General features: G+C 36.1%; 1 protein-coding gene across 1 annotated transcript in view; it reads right to left on the minus strand.

Moving 5' to 3' along the window:
- Positions 1-3,896: 3,896 nt before the first annotated feature.
- Positions 3,897-27,184, minus strand: part of ds (dachsous cadherin-related 1) — a 363,453-nt gene continuing 340,165 nt past the window's right edge. The window contains exons 5-16 of the mRNA XM_073082577.1: positions 19,792-19,967; positions 18,400-18,629; positions 17,766-17,952; positions 16,079-16,502; positions 12,302-12,649; positions 12,064-12,218; positions 10,811-11,885; positions 9,998-10,718; positions 8,754-9,880; positions 8,018-8,308; positions 7,452-7,743; positions 3,897-7,305 (exon numbers count right to left, since the gene is read on the minus strand). Of these exons, the coding sequence (XP_072938678.1) occupies positions 4,674-7,305; positions 7,452-7,743; positions 8,018-8,308; positions 8,754-9,880; positions 9,998-10,718; positions 10,811-11,885; positions 12,064-12,218; positions 12,302-12,649; positions 16,079-16,502; positions 17,766-17,952; positions 18,400-18,629; positions 19,792-19,967 (7,658 nt within the window). The 3' untranslated portion in view covers positions 3,897-4,673. The remainder of the gene's footprint in view (positions 7,306-7,451; positions 7,744-8,017; positions 8,309-8,753; positions 9,881-9,997; positions 10,719-10,810; positions 11,886-12,063; positions 12,219-12,301; positions 12,650-16,078; positions 16,503-17,765; positions 17,953-18,399; positions 18,630-19,791; positions 19,968-27,184) is intronic.

A 27,184-nucleotide genomic window follows, 5' to 3' on the forward strand; every position in this document is an offset into this window, starting at 1 on the left:
CACCTAAAAATCTGTTGTGATTGAAGATTTATTCCAAAGGAAACTTCGATCAAGCCTTTCTGTGACACAGGTATTTGTGCATGAGGCTTGTTGTAAGTCAGATAATGACCCTATTTGGTATGAGTATCTCAAACTTTTGGATGAAGTTTATCATAGGATGAAGTGTAAATATCTTCGTTATATTTGTTATTATAAAATATTGTACTATATATATATGAATTGAACAATCATTGTTTCTTAAACCATTTTGCCGATCATTTGTTCCAGTACTTGTACTATGAAATTTCTTCTTATTATTTATTATACATAATAAATGACCAGCACCAGTAATAAGATAATTGATAGCAAATTATCTTTATAAAGGCAAATAATTTAAAAATATTAAGAAACAATCATGTCAAATGCTCGAGAGCAGTAAGCATTCGCCTGATGTGGCATGGCTTTTGACTCTTTACAGCTACAATAGTAACTGTGACTTGTGCAACTTTTAAAGTCTAATCATGTGTTATCCGTCCCACAGTTTCCTAGAGGCTAGTGTTCTTCCTTTAAACTATTTTTTCCTTTAGTCTATCTATCACCATCTAGATAGATAGATAGTTCCTTTAGTAAATTACTCTTTAATATGCTGATCTACCTAGATACCAAATTCTTATGAATGGTTAAACCAAATTTAGGTTCTTCTAGAGTATTACAAAAGGATATAAATTGTCATCTCTATATCCTGTATCATGTACATTATTAATCTGAATGATTCTTCAATAAAATGTTCATTCATTGAAATCATTACACCCACTCGATGGTAATAGTTGTGTCTATCTACTGATTATTAATATTTTGTTATATAGGTTATTTACCCAATGTGAAGGACATAATACCCTATTAGAATGGGTGAATATCCGTTGTATCCGTCTACTTAATAGTAGTATCTTGTTATAGCTGTTATATAGGTAAATATCCAATATGTAAGGGTCCCTTATTTGAACGGATGAATATCCATTAGGTATATTCTACTCAATAGTAGATTATTTTATGTGAGTAAATACTCAATATAAACAGGTTAGTACCCATGAACGGGGCTAAATTTTTTTTTTTTTTTTTTTTTTTTTTTATAATATAAGAGTAGCAGACGAGCATGCAGTCCACCTGATGGTAAGTGGCTACTGCCGCCCATGGACATCTGTAATCAACCCCAGGTAGGATTAGATATTCCTACCTGAGGTCGGCCACAGATGCGCCGCTACCCCTGAGGACTAAGCTGGAACGCCTCGGAAAAGTCTGTCTCCCTTACCACACCCTTCAAACCGGAACACAGCAGCGCTTAACACTGCTGTTATTAGGTAGAAATAGGTGTGGCGGTGGTGCCGCCGGAGTCGAACCACAAAGGGTTCTACCACCTTAAAAAATCACCCTTAAAATAGCACCCTATTTCTTGTAATGTAGGTAAATATCCAATATGTAAGGGTCATAACCTTTTTTGTACGGGTGAATACCCATTAGGTATATTCTACTCAATAGTAGATTCTTTTATGTGAGTAAATACTCAGTATAAACGGGTTAGTACCCATACACGGGGCTAAATAGCACCCTATTTCTATGTTCATAGCTTTATATAAGCGAGATTTATATAAGGATTTAAATAAGCGAGATCACCTAAATAGGTGACAAGCTTAGTTAATGAACATAAGACGTCAAATTCCTTGCTACAGAACAATGTGGTAATCTAAAAATCCTTTGCTTGGAAAAATATATATGTAAAAATTTACCTTGTCATTCCTCAATAGTATATAAGATTATCATCTTATCTTTAATAAATGAAAATAATACATTTTCAATTTGCGACGGCATTCGTAATGGCCGCCTAGTACAAGTCTTCAGAATAATTTCGTCAAAATTCTTTATTTTCCATTGTAACTTTTCTGCACAATATATCACACCTACGTCTTTTATAAATTATTAATTGAAATATTTGTTATAAATTAACAATGTTTACTATAAATTACTTATTTTATTTCTTATTTTGAAAAATCATAAATGTACACAGGCTGCACGAAAAACGATAATGACATTTACCGGTAGGGGGCGCTATAAGTAGGTTGGATATTGTTTTAAATTATTTGAATTCGAGGTTTTTAGCTCTGAATATACGTGACACAAGGCTGACGACTGGCGGTGTACTACATGTCAACATTATCATTGAAGAGACTATGCAGTGAAGTACAATAATAACGGGCACATATCGTTCAAGCGCCTACATACATTTTTAACCGTCCTCTGTATTTGGAGAATTATACATCTTTTGGCTTAGTACTTGTGGACAATGGAAATCATTTGAAATTAACTAATATGTCATTTTTCTGTAATGGGGGTGCATTAGGGATTGTATTAATCAATCAGGGGTGCATTAGGGATTGTATTAATCAATCACACAAGATTTCCTTTTGACTTGCTTGAAATAATTTATAATTATATTGAAATTCATAATGTAATTATTATACCAGATCATAAATTACTAATGAATCTAATCCCATTTAAAGAGGTTCTGAGGTTCTGTGAAAATAAAAGACAATGATATAAAACCTAAATGAAGTGTGGAAATAGAAAGTCTTTCATGACAACGGGTAAGGTTTGTGCTATGTTTAAGGTTATCTGATTTAACTGTTGAAGTAGCATTATTGATTTTAAAAACCAAGTCAATATTAACTTGGCATATGTCACCAATGTTACCTATGTATTTAGTGATGGGTAGTTTGTTTATCGGCTTAGGTGTTTGTATAGTGTTAGAACTGAAAATGTAGTATGTAATAGACGAATCATACAATAGTGGTAATAAAATTGTTGCAACACAAAAATAATTGGTAAAAATCAATGAATTCACAAACTTCGCATACCATTACGTGGATATAGAACTATATTCACCAAATACTTTATAATACGCCAAATAAATATTATCACTAATGTTATATTATCACTGATATTATTAAACTTAATTTAGAATGAATATAATTCTGTGAAACATGTCAAGTCATACTAATCATATTGTGCGAGGATTTTTTTCAATTAGTTATATGTGTAACATCTTACCAGATGTCATATCAAGGTTTCATACTTATGTATAACATCATTTATTCTTTTACAACAATATTGTTCTTTAGCTATTATTATTTCAAAATTTATTAACTTTATGATATCAGTATGCTCAGCCTCGCGACAATTTTATTACCATTTCTAAAGTCAATTGTCATCATCATCAAAGTGGATGATATCCTTTATATTTGTGATAATCACTTGTGATTCCCTTAACAAAATCGTTTAACTGTCATATTCTGGATTAGGTAAGACATTATGTTATGAGTATGTAGTAATAATATTATAGTGGTTTGGATAATTATTAATTTCTAATGGATTTTATGACTGTGTCTCATTAGAAATGCATTTTTAGTTTAAGGTACTAAGTAAGGTTTTAATAGTTCAGCCGTGGCCTTTAAGTATCGATCATTAACTAGCTTGATATATTTATGATAGTTAACTAAAGTTCATGTTGATAATCGTATGATAACCATGTCATTAAATTTATTAATTATTTACATACAAACATTATTACTATAATATACCTGGTGATGTTTTAATTGTGTTTGTAACATTTATGTGTCAAATTATTCGACATGCCAAAATTGTTAGAGATTTTAGTATCCTTAAATTATCTAGTTTTATGAATCAAAAGTATTTCACGAAAGGAAATATAAAAAGAATATCGTTGTCAATATTATAATTGTGAATGTGTATATATTAATTCTCACTTAACGTAGATTTAGATCCAACTGTGATATATAGTTCATTATTTTGTAATTTTCCACTCATAAACGATCATGAATGTACGTAAAATAAAACGAAAACGATAAAAATTTACATTTTATTTATTTTTCTGTAAAACTTGTCGGAGACAGTCATTTGGAACTTACATTAGGGACTATTTACATTTGTTTACACTGCGTTGTCATAAATTGATACATTAAAACAATTTATTAATACTATTTATAAGTTCTCGCGTATCAATTTACACTCAACAGAGCATTTACTTAAGAGCATTTTCGATACTTAGACGAAATCACAGTACTTGAAGTATGTTTCTTAATACAATTTCTAAATATTCAGATTCGATATCATCAAGATAGGAAGGCACTGATTCACTTAATAATATTCACGAAGTAAAAAAAAATTACAACACATTTGTGACTTTATTGCAAGAATACAAAATGGAAGTAAGTATTATAGTAAAGCTAACAAAAAATTGCAATAATTATCTAAGAATATCCTTATAGCTTACAGTAAAGCTGATTCGTTTGTTTTTAAAGTACAATAACATGGCAGTCTTCATTTTATACTATACAATGCACTAAAATATACAAACTAATATGTACAGTTAAAGTTAGAACCCGAATGAAGACGTTATATACATTTACCGTAAAATCGGTAATAAGCGCTTAAAAAATCACTTTGAGCATATCCAGGGCAATAAGTTTTACAAATAACATGCACAAAATGATGCTAGAATACAAAGAAACTAATCCGATTACATCGGTAATCAATAAATATTGCTACATCAATACTTGAAGGCAAACAGTCGTTGCATACTTATGTACAATTAAAATACTAGAAAGGACTTAATAAAAACTTCATATTCTCATAGTGGAATGGGGAGGTTTCCTATTTGCCGGCGCAGGAGGTAATCCTGGACCTACTAAGGGTGACATTGATGGAGACCTAGTGGCAAGAGGTGATAAAGATGGGGAGAAGGATGGAGACATGGCAGCGGCAGCGGAGAATCCACCAGGAACATCGTGACTTATAGGCGACCTAGGTAATAAATGTTGTGGTTGTCTACATGATAAGGAAGGAGCTGGACAACTCCTGGGAGCTACTGTAGTTAATAACGGTGGAGGAACGCTCTTTCCACCTGATAGAGAAGTTCCTTTACTCTTAGCACTCGAAGCACCACTATTACCGCTTTGAAGCGAAACGGCATCGTCTTTTAATCGAGCTATTTCTGAAAAAACATGAGCTAATGGTTGATATTGAGGTCCCCAGTCCAGTAAGTAGTCCCAATTATAGCTTCCCGTTAATTCTTCTTCTGAATGAACTATAGAACTAAGACTTCCTGTCATAGAAGGTCCAGCAGTTGGTACAGCTGTATTTTCACCTGGCGCACTCGGGAAAGCACCTAACGCCATTGCTCTATCAACAGCTGCACTGGCTTCATCGGCACTACTGGCTCTTTCACTGCCAGTCACTTCGTTTAACTTAGCATAAATGAGGTTCGTTATATCATTTTCATGGGAACCGTCTTCGTCGAATATATGCATTGAATCTATTGGGCCATGGTGCAACATTGCGTCTTTACTTCCAACATTCTCTGGACATCTCCTCGAGGATGTTGACGCACCGCCACCAGTTCCAGTATCGACAATACCAAGTCTTGCTAAATATTCCTGAGTATTATGAACGGAAACATCAGAAAGATTATCGTCATCGACGCCGTTTGCTGCTCTGTGTATACCGGATTCTCTTTGCAAAGGCCCCTCATTGATCATTCTTATTTCCTCATCTTCACCATCTTCTCCGTCTTCTGCAGAACCTCTTCCACTTGATCCTGATTGATCAGAACCAGATAATTCAGATGTGGTAGCGGCTCCAGAATTAGAACTAGCAGTATGTGCACCATATGGGGGAATTTCATCATATTTAGGCGGAGCAAATTGATTAGCAGCATTTACAGCACCGGTATTACGTATTGGGATGGTGTCAAATGCACTTGGATCAACGTAGCTGTTAGTAGCACCAACGCCTTCAGAACTCAATCCAGGCTTGTTCACTTTTTTGTGCCTCTTGTTTTTCATATGGAGGAATAGAAATACTGCGGCAAATATTATAATAATAAATATGAACGCAATGAGCAAACCTAATGCCCAATCTGAGAGTCCACTATTTTGGGCTACTGCTGTGTCATTTAATTGGTTTGCATTATCGGAAACTACTGCTAAAGGATCTAGAAGTATTTCTACTGCAGTTTTATTTGTGAGAGAGCCTTGTCTTCCCGAACTGGCTGTTACAACTAAACTTATAGATTTGTCTGAACCGAATAGATTTGACACAGATTCTACTTTCTTTTTTAGTATAATAACGCCAGTTGTTCTATTAATCTTGAAGTATGAATGTGAAGTAGAGAGCTGATACACAATACGGCCATCGATGCCTTTATCTCTGTCAGTTGCCGTGGCCTGTCCAATAATATAACCTGCGGGCAAGGGTCCAGACTTTGGAATACCGAAATTGTAAGTTTTCTGGGTAAACTGTGGGTAGAATTCATCGCGACTTTCAACATCTATTCGTACTTTGACTGTAGAACTTTTTCCTCCCAAATCAGAAGCCTTTATTGAAAATTCATACTTGTTTTTCTGTTCGTAATCAAAAACGGCATTCGTATTTACTAAGCCAGTAGAAGAATCTATTAGGAACATCTTCCAGGAATCATCATTTCTATTGTAATTTGTAGTCGCTGGCACAATAGAATAGTTTAGTTTTCCGTATCTACCCCGATCTAGATCAGTCGCTCTTGCCGTAAATACAGAAGTGCCAACTCTTTCATTTTCTCCAATTGTTTCGAAATATTCATTGACAGGGAATGTTGGAGTGTTGTCGTTTTCGTCAATAATTCCAACTTCAATATAAACTGCGCTGCACAAGCACGGTATACCCTGGTCACAGGCCACTATAATTAATTTATACTTTGGATTTCCATTGTCATAATCCAGGGTTTTATTTACAGTCAAAATTCCTGTTGTTGGATGTACGAAGAAAAGATTTTCGTCATCACCAGATGTGATATTAAATATTATAGCCGAGTTTGGAGTTCCATACAAATCGGCGTCAGTCACGGAGAGCTGTGTTAGAGTGTAACCAACCTTGACATCTTCACTGACCGTTAGTTCAAAGTCGTTCACAGAAAATACTGGAGCATTGTCATTAGCGTCCGCAACGGTTACGTATATAGTAATAGAGGTTTTGTTCTGATTATATGATAGTACTTTTCCTTGTTCCACCGCAGCTAAGCCGAGTACGTAAGAATCTTGAACTTCTCTGTCTAATTTGTTGACTAGGATCAAAGCTCCTTCCGTTGTAACATCAAAAGCATCACCTTCGTTACCAGATATGATGTGGAAGTCGAGGTTGTATTTCTTTAGAACGTCATTTATACCCCCGATCTGAAGTAGCGATGAACCTTTTTCTGTATCTTCATTGACGGTGATTCTGAAAAAAGAAATATAAAAGTGTTAAAAAACATAAAGTATAAAATTTGTATGAAATAAAGAAATGATGCCAATTAATTAAGTTATAAACGATAGAAGAAAAATATAATTAAGGATCAACATAAATCATTCGGAAATAATAATTACCTATACGTGTCTTGTCCAATAAAAGGCTTGATTTCCGAAGACGCTCCAGTACTGATTCTAACGGAGGCCACAGCACTCCTATTGGGCTTCCCGTGATCAGTTGCCACAACGGCAAGTTGCACATCCCTATGGTTTGCGGGCAAGGCGCTATAGTTCACGAAGAGGGTACCACTGATACCATCTATGTAGTATCCAGGATTGACATTAAGGATGTGATAAGTGACCTTCCCATTGTCGCCACTATCCCGGTCTTTAGCACTCACTGTTCCGATTTCCAAAGTGCCTGTGCCCTCTGAAATCAAAAAATAAAAGATGTTAAGTATTGACGGCGAAAACACCTTAATATAATTAGTCAGATCGATAAGAATCAAAGCTGTCGTATCGTGATATATAAAAGTAATTAATTGAGGTTTTTATTTCATTTTAAAATACCAATGTACTTTTTGTTTCATTTATATGCTTTATGTAGACCATTATACATATGGACACTAAGGCCGAGTATTCAGGTTTAAAGTAAAGTAATGTTGATTTCACATTAGTTTAAATCTAAAAGTATTAAAACATACCTGGCAAAACTCTATTGTACGATATCTCGTCAAAGGTTGGAGTATTGTCGTTGACATCCGTCACTTTTATCGTCAGCGTTGTTTTTGCGACGTGCTCACTATCAGACGCAGTTATGTTGATTTCGTAAACTTGTTTCGTCTCAAAATCGAGCGGTTTGTTCAAAACAATCTTGCCGCTATATCTGTCTATCGAAAATGTATTGTCCTCTTGTACAACCGCATATTTAAGGGCTGGATACGTGTCAACGTCGTTTGCAGTAACAGATGTCAGCACGGACCCGACTTCCGCTCCTGTGAAAACGTAAAAAATAAATAAGAGTCCATTTCAATGCCGACGCTACTCTCGTTTGACTGCCACTTTAAGGATTCACAAAATAAAATCCTAAAACAAAACCCCAGTCGCAGTACAATGATATAAAAAAGGAATCAAAAAGAGAGGAGCGCGGACCGTTGGCCGGGGACTGGGGAGGCACCACTAAAACATGCACTCGAAAAAAAATGTAATACCGTCCAATAAATATTGATCCTAAAGGAGTCCCTTTTATTTAATCTCGGCGCTGGAATCGAAAAGTCGCAATGTAAGCCAGCCGCGGAGTCGGGAATACAAATTGTGTAAAATGCCTCCCTCTTTGTAAAACGCTTTTTGTTCTACCAATTTATATCGAAAAGTCGATAGGCCGCCCTACAGCAATTTAAAACCGAATACGTAAGTGGGTGCAAAAACTTGAAAACAAACCTTCTGATACTGAGATGACATTTGGCGGTGGGAATGTCGGCTGATTGTCGTTTACGTCCACAACGTTGATTCTCAGCGTGGCCGTGCCGGTCATCTGCGGGTCGCCCTCGTCCGTCGCTATCACCGTCAGCTTGTAAGTTTCGCGGATCTCTCTATCCAAGACGATATTCGTCTTCACCGACCCAGAGAATGCCGGCTCGATAATAAACGCGTTATCGTGGTTCCCGTCTACGATGTGGTATAAAATTCTTGCATTCGCGCCACGATCTCCATCCTTCGCCGCCAATTGGACGACAAACTCGCCCTTAGTATTCCCTTCAAGAACGTTCGCTATGTATTGTTGTTGCGTAAATCTGGGAGCGTGGTCGTTTTGGTCCAACAGATTTATTGTTACATCGCAATAACCGTATAAGATCGGGGAGCCTTCTGTCCGAGCGACCACGACGAGTTGTCTGCTCGGGCCCGGATACGATTCATAATCTAGATTCGCCGAGTTGTTTACTCTTATTACTCCGGTATTGGAATCTATTTCAAAGGCATACTGATCATTTCCATTACCGAATTCATAATTAACCCTTTGGCGCCGCCCGTCACTTCTAAGTGCGGTTACTTGTAAAACTTCTTTTCCATAAGCCAAGTTTTCTTCTATGGTCACGTTGTATGTAGCATTTTGAAAATTTAAAGTAGGTGTATGATCGGCAAAATCTCCTACGCGAATCTCTATTAAGCCTATTGAACTCTGCGGTGGGTTTCCTTTATCTTTTGCCATCACTTTTAGGTGAATTAATTTTCCATTTTCACTAGCCAAACTTTGTGTTGCCGTTAACACTCCAGTGGTTGGATTAATGCGGAACTTGTGATTTGAAGTGTCCAATAGTTCATAAAGTATCTCAGCGTTTGTACCAATATCATTGTCCGTGGCAGATACTCGAAGCAAACTTTGACCTGGTGGTGTGAGAGTAGCCATTTGTTCTTTGAAGGGATACTTTGTGAATATCGGTTTGTTGTCATTAACGTCGTTTATGGTCACTTCTATGGATACTCTTTGAGAACGAGCAACATAACGACCTTGATCAGTTGCTACTGCCTCAAAATGGTAGACGCTTGTTTTTTCTCTATCAAAGTATCTGTAATAGAATAAAAAAACATTTTAAAAATGATTAAAATAAATGTGATATCAAAATATATTAAAATATTTGAAAGTATATTTTGCGATATAATAAATGAAATAAAAATAAACTCACCCAGTCGTATAAATAACACCAGTTTTATTATCAATTCTAAACAATCCTTGACTTTCATTCGCCAGTGAGTATACAATACGCTTATTGAATCCTAAATCTGCATCAGTGGCTCTTACTTTAATAATGGAGGTATCAACAGGAGCATCCTCAGGGATCGCAGCAGAATAATGTCCAGTATCAAACACGGGATCATTGTCATTCTGATCATCAACATGAATCGTTATATTACAAGAACCTTGTAACGCAACCGGTGAGCCGTGATCAAACGCTGATATAGTAAGATCGTATTTTGACTGAGTCTCTCGATCTAATGTCTTTGCTGTTAGCCTTCCAGTTGTAGCATCGATTGAAAATTTATTTCCATTATTACCAGAAATAATACTGTACGTAATAACACCATTTGCGCCGATATCTTTATCTGTTGCAGCGACCGTGTGAATAACTTCAGGATCATTATTCTCTGGGACTGAAAGAGGGTAACATGATCCAGTTTTAAAAGTAGGCGGATTGTCATTCACGTCTAATACGCTGACTGATACGGTAGCCACATCAAAGTTAGTAGTAGATTGAAAAGTGCTTGAATCAGTGACGTAAACAGGAAACGTGTACTGGTCAGTATCTTCTCTATTTATTTTAGTTTTCACTGTCACTGTGCCTAAACGTTCATCTATTGTAAACTTATCGTTAGCAACTGAATTTGGTATCATATAGTTAAGAGTTCCTGTAACAGAAAAAATAAAATTATTCAATTGAAAAACCAAAATACAAAACAACTTAATCGAAATATGATAAAAATAATTGATTTAAACGTACCAGAATTTCCTCTTGAAGATTTTGCAGCTAATCTAGTTACGAAGCTGCCTGGACGTATATCTTCGCTAATGTTCGCTCTGTAATAAGAGTCGGTAAATCTCGGTGGGACATTGGTAGATTCTTGTAGATTAAGAATCAAAGTCATGTGACTCTGTCTAGGAAATGGCACGCCATGATCTGAAGCAGTGAGATTGAGTTTATACTGTCCTGGTCGAACTCGTGCTATGTCTGAAGAATACTTCTTTGACAGCGTCAGTTTTCCAACATCATATTCCATTGAGAAATAAGAATGATCGTTGCCACTCGAAATATAGTAAGATATTTTTCCATTGTCACCTGAATCTGCATCTACAGCTAAGGCTTGATAAAGTGTACCAGATAAGGTGCTTAATATGACTGAAACTTTGTTAGCAGAAACGAAAGTTGGAGTGTTATCATTAGCGTCAGTGACTGAAATGTGTACCGTAGCAGATGTAGTCATTCTTTCAGACACGTTCGTCGCTAAGTCTGTAGCTTCTATCACTAACCAGTATTCCTTTAAAACTTCAAAATCTAATGGTGAAGTAAGCGTTAAAGAACCGGTCAGAGGATCAAGATTGAAAACATTCTTTGTTACAGGCATGGAAGATATGATGTGAAAATTAAGTTCGCCATTCGATCCAGCGTCAGCGTCTCTAGCGGTGAAGTTATAGACTGTCATACCAACGGGACTTATTTCAGATACTTCAATATTTATCGGATCTTGAGACCATTGTGGTGCGTTATCATTCACGTCAACAATTTCTATTCGAACGGTGACAGCGCTGCTTTGCGGATTATTGGTTGCTGATGTATCTAATGCTCTCACTTCTAATCTGTATTCATCCTGAATTTCTCTATCCAATTGTCTCGCTACAACTAAAGAGCCAGTTCGTCTGTCTATTTCGAAGGTTCCAGGAGAATGGTCTGATGTGAGAGGCATTAATAAATAGGATATTTGTCTCTCCTCATCACCATTAATTGAATTAGTTTGAATGTCGCTATCACAACATGCAACTGTTCCAACCACGTGACCGATTTTGGCATCTTCCTTTACCTGTAAAGATAAATTCGTTATAATATGTTCATTAAAAACAATATAATAATATTTTCATTCATAAGCTCTAACTCCTACTTACACTGTAATCCCAAAAGCAGCACAAACATAAAATGTTTTTATTACAACCACATATTGATATTTTTTAAATGAAGTAAATAGAAAATTTTGCACTTACTTTAAAGGATAAACTTGAACTAGTAAATGTAGGTCTATTATCGTTTAGGTCTAACACTTCTACTTTAAGCTGTCTGATAGTTTGTCTTGGTGGTTGACCTCCGTCGGTAGCCGCGACCGTTAATCGATAGATAGATCTTTCTTCGTGATCAAGAACTGAAATAAAAATAGATATGTTAGTATTAAATATATTTATTGGTAGTAAATGTTCTATTTAGATAAGATTTGTATAAACATACCAGTGCTGGTTTTAATAATTCCTGTATTTGAATCAATAACGAAGACACCAAAGCCATCCATGTCTCTTTCATTCAATATGGAATACATTACTGTAGCGTTGACACCATTATCTCTATCGATAGCTTTAACTCTGGCTACTTCTGCACCAGGCTGTTGCTCTTCTCTAACGCTGACCACATCTTCTCTAGGATCAACAATTTCTGGTGAATTGTCATTAACATCAGTGATTTTTATGGAGACAGGTACCCGGCAAGATTTTGGTAAGGACCCCTGGTCTCTTGCTTCAGCAAAAAGTGAGTAGAAATGCTTGAACTCTCTGTCTAAAACTTCTTTGGTTGTGATTATTCCTGAAAAAAAGAACCCAATTAAGCATTTGTTTTAATTAACTACATTTTATTACGTATTTAGATTGATCAAATAACAAATCAAATAACAGGAAAACACTATAAAATCATCATTAAAATGTCACTTACAACATAATTTCAAAATAACATTAATTGTACAAATATTTTTTAAAACACAAAAACATTTAATAATTGTATTTTAATCATAACTAAAATAACTACTGCATACTTTCGAGTATAATCATCTGCTGATAAGTAACTCGAGATGGGGAGAATTTTGTCAATTTCCGAGCCATTATCAAGGCTTTGAAGCCTAAAATTAGCCATTCATAAAGAAGATCGCCTGCGGCAGAATGCCTATGATTATCCAAGGGACCACTCCGTATTCGGAACCTAAAAATCGTCATGACAGAGAGTTGGGACGGCGATAAACGTGATTTCGTTGACTCTGACATTGAAAGCGAAGCTGTATCTCGAGATTGTAAGGTTGATTTTAAACTGGGGGATGTAATACTGTCGGTAGATAATAAGATGTGGTAGAGACCAACGTAATGAGCGATGTGATGCGCGTTCTAGAAAAAAAATGTCCGTCATTATTTCCCCGGTGCAAACAACAGCCACTCCGGATTTTGTTTTGATGATATTAAAGTAAGAATTTGAGTTACTTATACGCGACGGCAGAAATATTTATCTGCTCACTGAATCTTTTGAAGATTATAGTTTTATACATCATGATGTCATGATATCGTTGTATTATGAAATACTTCGTGTAAACAAACTTTATAAAAGCCATTTATGGAAACACTAGACATTTAATCACGTAACCACTAAAGGTTACAAAAGGTAATGCGTGTTTATATCTTAATTTTAATGCCGATCCTAAATTCGCACGTGTTAACACCTATAAATTTGTTCCGTGCATTAATAAGTCAGTCAACGCTTGTATGGAACATTGCACTATCACCACCGAGGATATACAATTAGAATTTATTTATAGTCAATCTCGGCTCGGATTCCGGCTATATTTTACACCTATAATTCATTTGCGAACAGATGAAAATAAAAGGTATCCGTCAACGAAACGAGTTGTAGGGCCGCGGCGTCCTACACGTACATTTGTAACATATGAGCATTAAATAGCCGACGACAGTATCTGGTCCTGCTCAGGCTGGTAATAAAACATGGGAGAGAATGGCGAGGCTGCTACACAGCAATATTTTAATAATAGTTAATGGCGGGTCAGGACGCGTGCGCGCGCGACGACGTTTATAACTTGCTATTGACGCGCGTAAATTCATCGTGGAGCCTCCCGGGGTGATCTCGCCTGTTTGTCGCGACCTCTGTGGGAGAATAGTTAATCCGGATGGTCCATGACATCAACCTACTTCCTTGGATGAAATACTATAGTCGTACAACGCTCCGAGTTAGTACTTAATGTTACTAAAGTTTTTAAATTAACAACTGATGTTTATGTGATGTAAATGGTTAGTGTATTAACAACAAATTGTAAATAGTATTTTATGGTCCTCCTCTACTATTGGTAAAGGATTCCTACTGAATCGATCTACGCATTTCTACTGTGTTAGCACGTTTGCTTTACAACAGCCGTTAGACCACAAAGATAAATGCTGCTACTATTTATATTTATAGTTTTACTTTTACACCTTCATATATGAAGAACCAGAACCAATAAGAGGTTTTGATTTTATAGTGATTTGATATAGCGAGTTTTTCACAAATATACAACTTTCGCGGCAATAATTGTCAGGCGAGCGAGACTGATTCGGGTTTTCTCGATTCGGCATCAAATAGTCTTTGAGGCGCCGACGAATAAAACGAAGGGTCGGGAACGATTATGGACATAAGCGGTTGGGTATCGCCCTCCAAAAACGTAACCACCTGTTGAAATCTGAATTCCCTATCAGCAGAGCGGCCTGCATACAGTTGTCGTGAATGATTTACGAATTTTGCATCCTGGGGTTGGTTTGCTAAAGATGCGCTAACTAGCTCTCGGGGTGTTGATCTCTGATAAGCCGAATTGAGATGGAACGGTACGCCATTCATCAGTCAGTTACCGAGGCGATAACGATGCGAGCGAGCTTTTTATTGGTCCATATCAAGAAGCGAAAAACTCACACGATTTCGAAGATTAAGATCGCCGTGGTGATCGAAATTGGTCGGGGAGTTCACGGTTACCCGTGTTCAGAGTCACGAATTCGACTACCTTTTCTCCTATTTAGTAAAACCATTTATAATTCTAAAATATCTGGACTGAGCCTCCTATAAGGATCGCAAAGGGCAAACATTGAATGTAAAGCGGAAATGGTTGGTTGCTTGAATATATTCAACAAATTTATTCTTATTACCAAAGTTTTTGATATCGATACGAGCAACTTATTTATCATACAAGTTTGTAGGCATGCACGACGGTACGTTATCTTGTATAATTGGAGGTTCATTATCTTCCTTAAGAAATATCAAATCAATCAATAAGACATTTCGGGCAACGTTTACTGTCATTCATAATTGATTGAAAACATATATTATTCCGTTTGCGAATTTCAATTATTGTTTTTAAAGGCTGGGCTAAATTCTATAAAGCATTTGATCCGAAGCTTTTCATGATATCCTTAACAATATATAGCTATTGCTATATTTCTTTAAAGATTTTAACAAAAAATTGATGAACAGAAATATTGTTACATACATCTAAAACTTTCATTGATCGATTACTTTATAAATAACCAAAATAGAAACGCATATTAAACTGTAATCTAAAACGATATTCATGGGATGGGAGACAACAAACAAGTACTCGAGACTGCTCCCTATTTCTTTAAATTGTGCAGGTATTAATGCGGTCCTGTTTACACAAGCTATTTGCCCAGTCGATGAGTCTTAAGTCACAACACACTTTGGGTTTTAGCTTTCAAAGGCACCGGCAAACTAAACAATGCTGAGTGGCTGGGTGGCTGGATAATTCTTGACTAATCAAATAGTAGTAGGGATTCTCGGGTCGTTTGCATTACGGTAAAATTGCATTGTTATAAGCCGGTAAAATGCATGCTATTAAGTTAACCGCATTGTTGTACGCTCTGAACGAAACAATGCAAGCGACGATTTTATGTTACTATTGTCAGTTCTTTTCTGCTCCGAAGCGTATTATTACGAACTAAATGTTCTGAAAGTCGATACTGCAAATTTACGATTTACTCTCAATATATGAGACGCAAGTTTTAACAAATTCAAAGCGAAGAAATATTAGATTCGATTTCACCGATCCGTCATATTATTTATATTGCCTCAACTAGGTTCCAAGCCTGTTCTGGTCCTAGGTGCGACGAGATTCAAGCTTTCCACGAAGAGAATATTATTTATTTCCTGGTTGAGTAACTACAAATATTACAAGCCGCGATAATAATCAGCACTTACCTGTAACCGGATTCACGATGAAACTGGTATTGGATGGAAATAGGCTGTATCTTAGAATGGAATTGTCGCCCAAATCCGCGTCAGTCGCTGCGATTTTCCCGACAAACGCGCCTGCCTTTTGGTTCTCTTCAACTTGGAACTCGTAGGCCGTTTTTGAGAATACTGGATCATTATCATTTGCATCCACCACGTTGACAATGAGACTAGCTGTCGCAGATAGAGGCGGGATGCCATTATCTGTGGCTATTATAGTCATCTTGTGTTTAGCTATCGTCTCTCTGTCGAGTGGCTTCGCTAAGTAAACCCAGCCAGTAGTCGGCTGCACTTTAAAATGCTCTTCATTTGTGTTGTTCTCGGAGACAATGCGATAAGTTATGCGCGCATTGTTACCCGTGTCTTTGTCAATGGCTTGGATTTCCAAAATCTGCAAAGTAAAGTGTTTATAAGCAATCACTAAAATGTTTACTACATTCAAAGTAATAATATAACGATTAGCAAAATGATTGAATAATAAGAGGACGATAAAATTGCTAGAGAAATTATTTAACTATGACACTATTTTATTGGTATTGGCTTCATGGTTTTTTTATTAACAAGGGAAACAGACACTTATGTCATAAAATCAATCACAGTGATTATAATAAAATTACACAGATGTACGATATTGATGAAACTAAAAAAATCTTAAATCGGTTTGTCAATAACGCAGATGGCAGCAGTTGGATGATTCAAAAACCAAATTATGGCTCATAAACTTTATATTTAATTGTAATGTTAAAATAATCAAAAAATAAAATACTATTCAAAAATTAATCGAACAGTTCAAAATGATAGGTTTCACATCTACTTTTTATGCATTGGAATTTCTGAATAATTATACAGTTTTTTATAACTTAACCTAGCGAATACTTAGTAGATGGGATCTTTATTGGTTCTTTATATGACTTTATATGACATACTACTGGTGAATAATTATAATACTGGGAAAAGTAATTAGACATGTGCATCAAATACTGAAGTCATACCAAATAAAACACCTCACATTTCATATTAAATATTTTCTAAAAGTAATTACATAAATAAATTAATTTAAATTATACTACACATGACCAAGACACATATAATATTCACATATTATTAAGCATTCTGAAATAAGGCGTTTATTTCATGATAGAAGATGATTCACTGTCATCAGCAGGAATATTTTTAGCAACTGTAGATAACACCTTTGTCTAGATATCATATTAAACAGCTGAAGAGACATAAAGATAGAGTACCGGTCTACATATATACTATGTATAAATTTTATTACCTATAAGCTTAGAAGCTTAGATATAAAATCTATTTATAGTTAAATAATTGTAAGGTGGTAGAACTCTTTGTGGTTCGACTCCGGCGGCACCACCGCCACACCTATTTCTACCTAATAACAGTAGTGTTAGGCGCTGCTGTGTTCCGGTCTGAAGGGTGTGGTAAGGGAGACAGACTTTTCCGAGGCGTTCCAGCTTAGTCCTCGGGGGTAGCGGCGCATCTGTGGCCGACCTGGGGTAGGAATATCTAATCCTATCTGGGGTTGATTACAGATGTCCATGGGCGGCAGTAGCCACTTACCATCAGGTGGACTGCATGCTCGTCTGCTACTCCTATATTATAAAAAAAAAAAAATACAAATGGCTTCAATAATTACCTTAGTTTTCACGGCTTCTGATTCTAACACATTCGCGCTGTAAGTATCATGTTCGAAGACAGGTGTATTGTCGTTGACATCTTGTACGTCAACAGCGAGGGTCAGGTTGGCGCTGAGCGGTGGTGAGCCACCATCCTTGGCGGAGATGATCAACGTGTGCCGGACGAGGTTCTCGTAATCTAACGGCCTGTGGGAATAAAATATATCCTCTTCAAATCTTCTTTTAGGAATGTAATTTGTTTCCGTATGAAGCAATAAAACAATTTAAGATATTTGTCAATTAAATTTTAAATATGTATTGGTTGTTTCGTTTCTTCTTTTAAAACTTGAGTCTTGTTTTTTTATTTAACTTTACACCTAGTCTATTTTTTATGTAATAAATACATCATAATTCAAGAATAAACAGAATTATAGATACATAGGTAGTTTTTACTGGTTGGCTTGGTTTGGTTTTTAAGGTTTTGGTTTGGCTGGTTTTACTGTACAGGTACTGTATGCGGTAATATTAATATGGGTAGTATGGGTAATATAATAGAGGTAAATAAAATGATCGTTAAATATATATGTATTTTATGCGTATAAATCTTTAGTAAACCCTTTAAAAATAGTAAAATCATAGTAGAAGTCAGCTCACCTCAACAGAGTAACAAGTCCATGTTGCGCGTTCACAGCGAAGGTGTTCGGTGGTCCGGTGGCCGACACCAGGTGGTAGGTGATCAGGCCGTTCTTCCCGTCGTCCTCATCCGTGGCCCTGGCAGCGTAGACCACTGAGCCGATGGCTGCAGACTCCGCCACCGATACCCGGACTGATGACGTGCCGAATTCCGGCGCGTTGTCGTTCACGTCTTCTAGCGTGATTTGAACCTGGGGATTTAGCTTTTATTAGTCACCTACTTTACTCTTGTCTGTATAATAAGAAAGGTCCATCCTGTTCAATCTGCAGATATCAAAGAATGTAGATAATTTATGGAGATGTAGATAATTATGTAGATTATCGGGATGTACATTTTATCATTATATTTTCATTCACAATTAAATAATCTCCATTACGATGTTTTCCATCGTTCAATTAAGTAATAATAATTTTCTTGTATACACATGAATTAGAAAAATCTCTGGTACGAACATACAATCAAAAAATCCGAAATTAGAAATATTAATAAAAATGTCTGAGATTACCTACACAAAGATTAACTAAACTAAGTAATAGGATCTTGATTAAACAAGGGGACAATTGTGTGTGTTTGAGTAAGAAACACAATTGAGGAGTGCGTGTGTTTGTGTGTACTTTATTTATACACCTTTCATTATTTTAAATGAACGTATTTTGGTTTGTAACTTCCCAAATTAATTTAAGCTAGATCTGTCCAGTTTGATTACAAGTCAAAACTATGACAACGATATTCGCCTTAAACTAAACTAAAATCCTTATTAAACTAAATACTAACTAATATTATACATGCGAATGTGAGTTTGTTTGTTTGTTACACTTTCACACCATAACTACATAACCGATTGTGATGAAATTTTGTACACACGTTGTCTGTGGTTCCGTTCCCGAGGGATAGATAAAAACCTCTTAAATCAGAAGGAAGCAACGGGTAAAACCTTTTTTTTTTGTTAACGAGGGGGAAACCTTCAAAAGGTACCCGACGCCATGGGAGTGACGCCGGGTTATGTGGGGCTTTTACCGCACTAAAACCCCCCTGGTGGCCGTCCACGGCGTTTAGTGGAGAACTCCAGGATCTCCAACGGAACACAACCGGAGTCCTCCTAACGCGATGCCCTTCTATCAGGCTCTGCCATGGGGGGTAGCAATTTACGCTCCTCTCACTTCCTTGTCGCCGCTGTCCTTCCCGGGGTCGCATGCTGGACGGTTTGAGCTCCCTTTCTAGCGCCCGCAACCCCGGAAGCCCCTTTTAGTCGCCTCTTACGACACGCAGAGGATACCGTTGCCCTATTCTGGTCCCGGTACTACAGGGACAAGCAAGGGTAAAAGCTAGTAAATTATAAATGAATATCTTACTTGTGTCTGATCATAGCTACTCGGGTTTCCGTTTGCAGCTCTGACGTTGAGCAGGTATGACGCGGAGGCTTCCCTGTCCAGCTGGCCAGAGGTTCTGATGGCACCGGTGTGGGTCTCAATGGTGAACTTGTGGTCCACGTCTCCTGACACGATGCTGTAGCGGACTAGCTGTTTGCCTGGTAAAAATAAAAATATATATATTTTAAAAAAGCTTTTTTAAACGGTATTAGTATAAAAACAAAAACTCTTCTACCTAACATAATGAAATGAAAAAGGAAGTCATATAGTCATGTCACTCTTACAATTTATATGAATACCACGATTCCATTTATGTTAAAATCCATCAAGCGATTGGATTCGTAGGGCGTATTAAATATGGCACATGGATACATTCGAATAACATTACCCTCCGCAAATAAAAACTAACAATGTTAAACTTCAAATATGACGTTCAAAAGGCCTCTGAATATCTCAAGTATAGTAACACACGGATCTAATGTTCATCCAATATCTAATAGGAGTTGGGTCTACAAACAAAAACAATGGTTATGTATCATCCTTCTCATTCTGAGAGAACACCCGTACCCAGCAGTGGGGCAGTAATGAGTTATGTGATAACGACGAGAATGAAGTATTTTAAAAATTTTGGATCTGGATCTGATCGCTAGTATTCAAATGTATTATTACAATCGGGTATTATAACTCTCTCCTCATAACTGGACCTGGAACAATCCACGACGCTGGTCCAATGTAGATTAATAGAGTTCTTTACTTTAAATAAAAATCCTAGCTTCATGAACACACAATATTTGACTACTTTTCTACTAGTAACATACGGTAAAGCATATTAAAATAGCAAATGTCCGTCGCCATTACTACCATTAAGAATAACAGAATCGATACTTCGTAAAATGGACGACAGTTGTCGATTACCATATATGGACCCCCGCTTTTTATTCCGATAATTATACACTAAGGTCCTAAGGCGATCTCAAAAACAATAGTCAATTTAAACCCGTTTTATGGAACATACGACCTTATGGGGTACGAAAAAGTGGCAAAGTTTAGAGCAACACTCGGTTTTAAGCGATGATTGGATGTGATGTACCATGTTTTATGGTGAGAGTATGCTGTTTCTAATATTAAGTGGCTTGGTGGCCACTGCAGCCCATGCACACCTGTCATACACATTCAATGTAAATAAGGAGTTTAGGTTTTGTTTTAGGTTTTAGTTAGTACTTAGTTTTGTCCATGGCACAGGACACTAAGAATCTTAATGGTTATAAGTGTAGTGTTTAATATTTCTCACTTTAACTTGTAAGTTATTGTATATGTAATTGTATCAATATCAAATTTCTCAAATATAAATGTATAAAAACAATTGTAAAAAATAAAAAAATATTACCTATTTGATTTTATTAATTCTAATAGGTATATTTTTAATATATATTGTGTCATATGTTGTATCGTCTAACAAATCAAATCAAATAATATTTTTATTTGCTCGAATATATGTAGGTTTTACAGTTAACATATACAGACCGCTATATTCCACCTAGCAAGGTATGCAATGTCAATAATGTCACATAAATAATTAAATATCTAATATTTACAGTCAAGCAAAATGTATTTGAATAGACCTATTACGTTTATAGTTTGTAAAATTACTGTAAAATAATATTTATGACCATTTGTTTGTTTACCGTGTGTACTGTTCGAAGATGACCCCACTCGTCTCAATTTCCTCAGATTACGGGTATTTGAGCGAAATTGACCGCAGCGCTATTTATGGTCACCATAAATATTTATGTATTCGTATCATTTTGCTTTCGTCTATACGTTCGGAAGATTCGTTTACGTTTTATGACACAAATGAAATATGTTGAGAATTTCTCGCCTTCGATTTATTGATTTAACACTATGTACCCATTCCCCATTTCTCTAGAGAAACTATTCTTCTGGAATTTCTTCCGTTAAGTTATTCTCTAGAACAGTTTTATTTTTTTGTGGGAGTAAGTTTATTTCTGTATTAATGAAAATATTAAGTCGCTACATATTCCTACGGTTTCTACCTTATCAGCAGTGTAAAGCTTCAGTGTTTTAGTTTCAAGGGTGTGGTAAACGAAATACTTACACAAGACGTTCCAACTTAGTTTTCCAGAGTACCAAAGTATTCGAAGCCGACTTTAGGCCGCGAATCCTTTGCTATGTTACGGTATGTTAATACTTCATACCTATTCAAATTACAGATTAGATAAATTGTGCTTGTTTCCTACTTCTACTACATTAAAAACTTAGACAAATCACAACTTTTAAACTCACACAATACACCCCTGTAATAGATATTTAAATGAACTAAAACTAAATTCCGAGATATCAAACAATTCCAGATATCTATACCATTAGTCATCGTATATATCTAATTGGATACATTCATTAAAACCAGAAATTCCCTGGAAATGTTCTTTGTAGACATTACCGACTGGGTCCAGTCTTGTTAATTATGCTTCATCCATGCCTAAATTAGTATCAAACGCAAATGTTCAATTGCCTTCGTGTTCTGCTCCATACATTGTTTTGTCCTTTAAATTTGTTTTGATATCTACATTTAAGGTTGTATTGCTAAAGATGAGATTTTTCCCCTTAATTGTATCCTTGCAACTAGGAGCGTGGGTGAGCTCAGCTTTTTTGTTTGATTAAGCATGTCCTGTGTTTGTTCAGTCATTGGTATTGTGAGTCACTATTTACTACTTCTCCTTATGAAATTCAATACGAATAATAACTGTGAATAATACTAACTCAAACGAAACGGTCGGCCATTTTACATTTGTTCATATTTACTTTTGTAAATAGTTAGGGCATCATTTGTTACTTCACAGAAAATACAGTAATATGTTTCTAAACAAATATTTGAACGCTGCTATTGTTAGCAGTAGGTTTTACTTAATAGAACTAATAGAACTAATGTTTTAAAACGACCAACCATCCAATAGCAGTTTCAGAATCTGGGGTTTAAAAAGATCTCTCCATACAAGAACTACTATGAAAACATTGCGATTCCACCAAACCCCAAACTCGCGGATTACCCGAAAACCGGGTGCACCGAAAACGGGAAACCGCTTTATATCTATCAAATTTTAATTGGCACTTCTCACAGCGCATGCGATTCATTGTCGAATGTTTTTTTACTGGCGCGTTTTTTTGCGAGCGAGTTTTTTCGTGGTTCGTTTCGGCCGGGACAGTTGACGCGGCGAGATTGATATACTGACTTATTCGTCGACGTTCTCGGCAATCTTTGTTTCTGTAACTGGTCCAGGGTCCCCCGCGTTCCCGCTTCACCCCCGCGTCCTCCCTTTGTCCGTCCTCTTTATACAGTCAGCAGCGTTGTCTTATTTTCGAAGATTTTACGGGCGCGTCTTTTAATGCCGCGATCGGTGTTTGTTTTTGAGTTGGGACTTTCGGCGATTTTTGCAGATCTGCCGATAGACTGGGCTTTGGGAGTGGAAATCAAGGCATTGTCATGATTCGCAAACATTCGGTAACCTTGGTTTGCCGACGAATTTCATATATTTATTGAGTCCATAAATATAATATATAATACACAAATTAAGTTCCATTTGAAGAACAATTGAGAACAACACTTTTGTAAAGTATATTTTTAACAGACGTGAGTGAAAGACGAACGTTAAAATTAAAATAGAACCTAATTAATCCTTAAAAAAAAGCGACTGATCATCCATTTAAAATTCCAGGAGCCAAATATAAACGTAGGTAAAGTTAATTCGCTTTCAGAGGCCACAAGACTTTAGCAGCATAAACCAAGGATTTCTGTCCCATAACTTCTAAACCCCTAAATTCATGGTTGCTTGTAACCATTAAATTATCATAAGGCCTGCCTTCTCGGATTACCGAATCAATGAAAAAATATTTTTTGTCCAGTCTTTTTAAGGACCAGACCTTATGCGTCGAAGCCTAATTTAATCAATATAGGAGATGTTTCGTTTTATTTATTGCTACAACTTGTATGGTTGAGGATCGATTGGATGCTTGTTCAGTGAATGTGAAGTCAGTAGACACATCAAAATACAGGAAACATGGGCATACATTTTATATTCATCATCAAGTCATGACTGTCCCGCTGCTGGGTACATGTCTCCCTCAGATAGCGTTTAGTCCACGCTGGAATAGTGGGAATTGGTAGACATTACATAATTTTGAGAACTTTTTTTACAAAACTCCCAGTCGTTTACAATTATCGTGGTCTACACTCGGCTTATAGCTTTCTTTGACTTATTTGTATGATAATTAATTTCTAATACCTACGAACATATTTTAAAAGAATTCCCAAATCGAGAGACTAAAATTCGCTCCAATAGTCAATCACTTAGTACTAAATCAGTTTATATATTGTTTTAATGTAATTTCTTAGCCATACAAGAAGCAAATCTACCGTTTCAAAATTAAACTACAAAATTATCAACTTCCCTTTATTTGCGCTAGATCTCCATCAGTCCATTAAAATCGGTATTAATAGCATATTATTTAAGTATAAATGTAATTAAGAGACCAGATTCTTAAGTTTAGCCTTTAGGGCCAATCAATTTGAAAACGGCAAGCGGATTACGCTAGGTTTTACTTCCAAGCATTATAACGTTAGTAGGAAATTTTATGGCTTTTCAACTGAATTCATTGGCTTTCCACTCAATTTATAATTAGTTTCAGTCCAATTCCATTTGAAAGACTTTTAAATTAAAAGTAATATAACCTATCGTGGTTTGACTATAATGACACCACTTTCATGATTATTTCTACGTTATAACGGCAGAGCTGCACTAGTATATTGTGTTTTGAAGCTTATTTTATATAATTGAGAAAGTAATAAACATGTGTGATGGCGAGTGGTCATTGCCGCATATGGACATCTATAGCATATATCGTTCTATCTAAATCCGATAACAGATGCGTTGGCACTCCTGAAGACTAACATGGCCACCGCATATGGAAGACAGCCGGCATCCACACTTTGCCGCGGAAACCAAATTTTAACACCTGTCATAGGTGTGGCAGTAGTCTCCCCGGTCCAATAATACTGGCTCTACCATCTTATGTCTCTCCCATACTCCACCATGAAAAGGCGGTAGAAATATTATTGTAAAAAGGCATTCCAATATCCTCAATTGTACCATAGGCTTAGAGTTTTTTCGATACATTGTAGCATAAAAAAGATATAACAAAGCTATAACGGAACAATCTTCACCAATGAGGGTCGATTACATATATGACAGTGACTTACCACCAAGTTTACTTTGTAACTTCGATTTCATTTCGTTAGCTGTTATATCAGTGGCATACCCGCCCTGTTTCAAAACACTGCCCTTCTAAATTCAAATCATTAATGGCTTTCGATTATCTTACTCACGAGCCCCATTTGACTTCAATTAAGACTTGTAGAGATCGCCTAGCGTCTGTTCGATTCCCGATTTGAGTTTAATGAATTAATTATCGTCAGATTATCTCGAAAGGGCGCTGGGATTAAGCTCGGAAAGGCTTTGTTCTGATTGCATATCGGTGGCCATCTTGAAAGCGCTTTTTAACAGTGCCTATTTTATGCTATCGGAGGATTGTTCGTTTCTGTACGATTTTGTTTGGATTCTAATAGTTCGTGCTGTTTGAATATTAATGATTAATGTTTGTTTGCTTAATTAAGATTGTGAAATAGAAAGTGATTTTTTTTCTTTACCTATAGTTAATAGATATATTAGCTTATTGACTTCATATTGTGAATTTCGCGATATTATGAAGCCTAAATATGCAGGTAATAGAATGACATACACATACAACACATTAAAATATATTTTTATAAATAATCACAGGAACCACCAAAGTTTTTCAATAAGTATCTCAAGAACAAGTATCTCTTACACCAAAAGTCATAATATATCCGGACTTATACTGAACCAATTTTCTCAGTACGTTCACATTTAAGGGCATTGTGAACCCGAACCGAGTCACAAACACAAGGTTTAAGATAAACGTAACCGCTAACGCGCGAACATAAATCGTGTGAACAATTTCAGTTGCAGACCGAATAACGGAGGTAAAAAGTCGAAAAATAATTGAGGACTCTCAAAAAAGAAGTCTAGAATGGCGACAAAAACGCAGCCCGAGGCCGCTGACCCCGGCCAGTTCGGCAGACCCCTTCCCGGCTACCTACCACTGGATTGAATTTCAAATTTTCAGCAGTCTCGATGCAAGAAAGCGTGAATCGGCCACAATTTTTCGAAACAAAAACGGAATAGATTTTAGTATGTTGCATTTGGCTTAGTTGCGCCCGAAAATAATTGCAATTAACAAAATAAATTGTAATGATTGTTAACAAACTAGTAATTATTAAAAAAAAAACAGACTGCTTAGATATAATTAACTCAAATGTAGAAATGTAGCCTATGTCCCACAATTTTTACAACTCCAACGACACCTCATATGTTAAAATCCGCCAAGCCGAAAATAAAGTCATAATGACTTATATTCATTATTTTGGTTTGTAAAATCAGCTATTAGTGTACTAAATAATAGGTACCTAATGCCCATACTTTTTTTAGGCAGAAGAAAGGATGGTGGTGGTGCCTTAGAGTCAAACTAGAAAGTCTTACCTAGTTGTGATATTAGACTAGCCCAGGAATGACATACAAAAAGTATTCCGTGGCATATAAAATGGATTACATGGCAAATAAAATGCCATTGATTAATAATAATTGACCTAACATCGTATGGAATGCTATTGCATTTTCCACAATACCAACATTTTAGACAATCTTATATAAGGTACAATTATATAAATGTCAAACGGTATCTTGCTATATCCCGTGTGGTCTTAACCAGTAATTAAAGATTTGATTAGAGTGTACAAGTCTTGCATTAACTATTCAGGCAATTAAAGAGAACAGAAGAGAACTAGATGTTCAGATAAAGTCTAGGACCGATTGTTAGGTTAAAGGCTTAGATCTTTTTGATTAAATCAAATAAGCATATTTGTGCAAGTTTCTTAGTTAATTGCTAGCTTGAGGCGCAGTGGTTGTCGGTCTAACACGCAAATGGTGCCGGGTTCGATATGAGGCAGTAATCAGACATTCATTGCAAATACAGATGCAACATCAAACTGTGTTTAGTCTTTAAATCTATATTTAGGTATTTGAGTCCCTACTAGCTGGCACCCTAGATAGTCCAATTTATGTAGGTTTATGAGCTTAAGAATCATTTTTATTAATACCATGGTAATGTTTATGGACCATAATTCCAAGAGAAACTCAAGGCCAGCTATGAGGCACAACAATTAATTTACACTTACATGAAAACATACATAAACGAATACACAAACACCCAGACCCACCAG

The sequence above is a fragment of the Epargyreus clarus genome, unplaced genomic scaffold (assembly GCF_041222505.1).
Source record: "Epargyreus clarus isolate Ecla_fem2 unplaced genomic scaffold, WU_Ecla_fem_2.2 ptg000018l, whole genome shotgun sequence".
Lineage (NCBI taxonomy): Eukaryota > Metazoa > Arthropoda > Insecta > Lepidoptera > Hesperiidae > Epargyreus > Epargyreus clarus.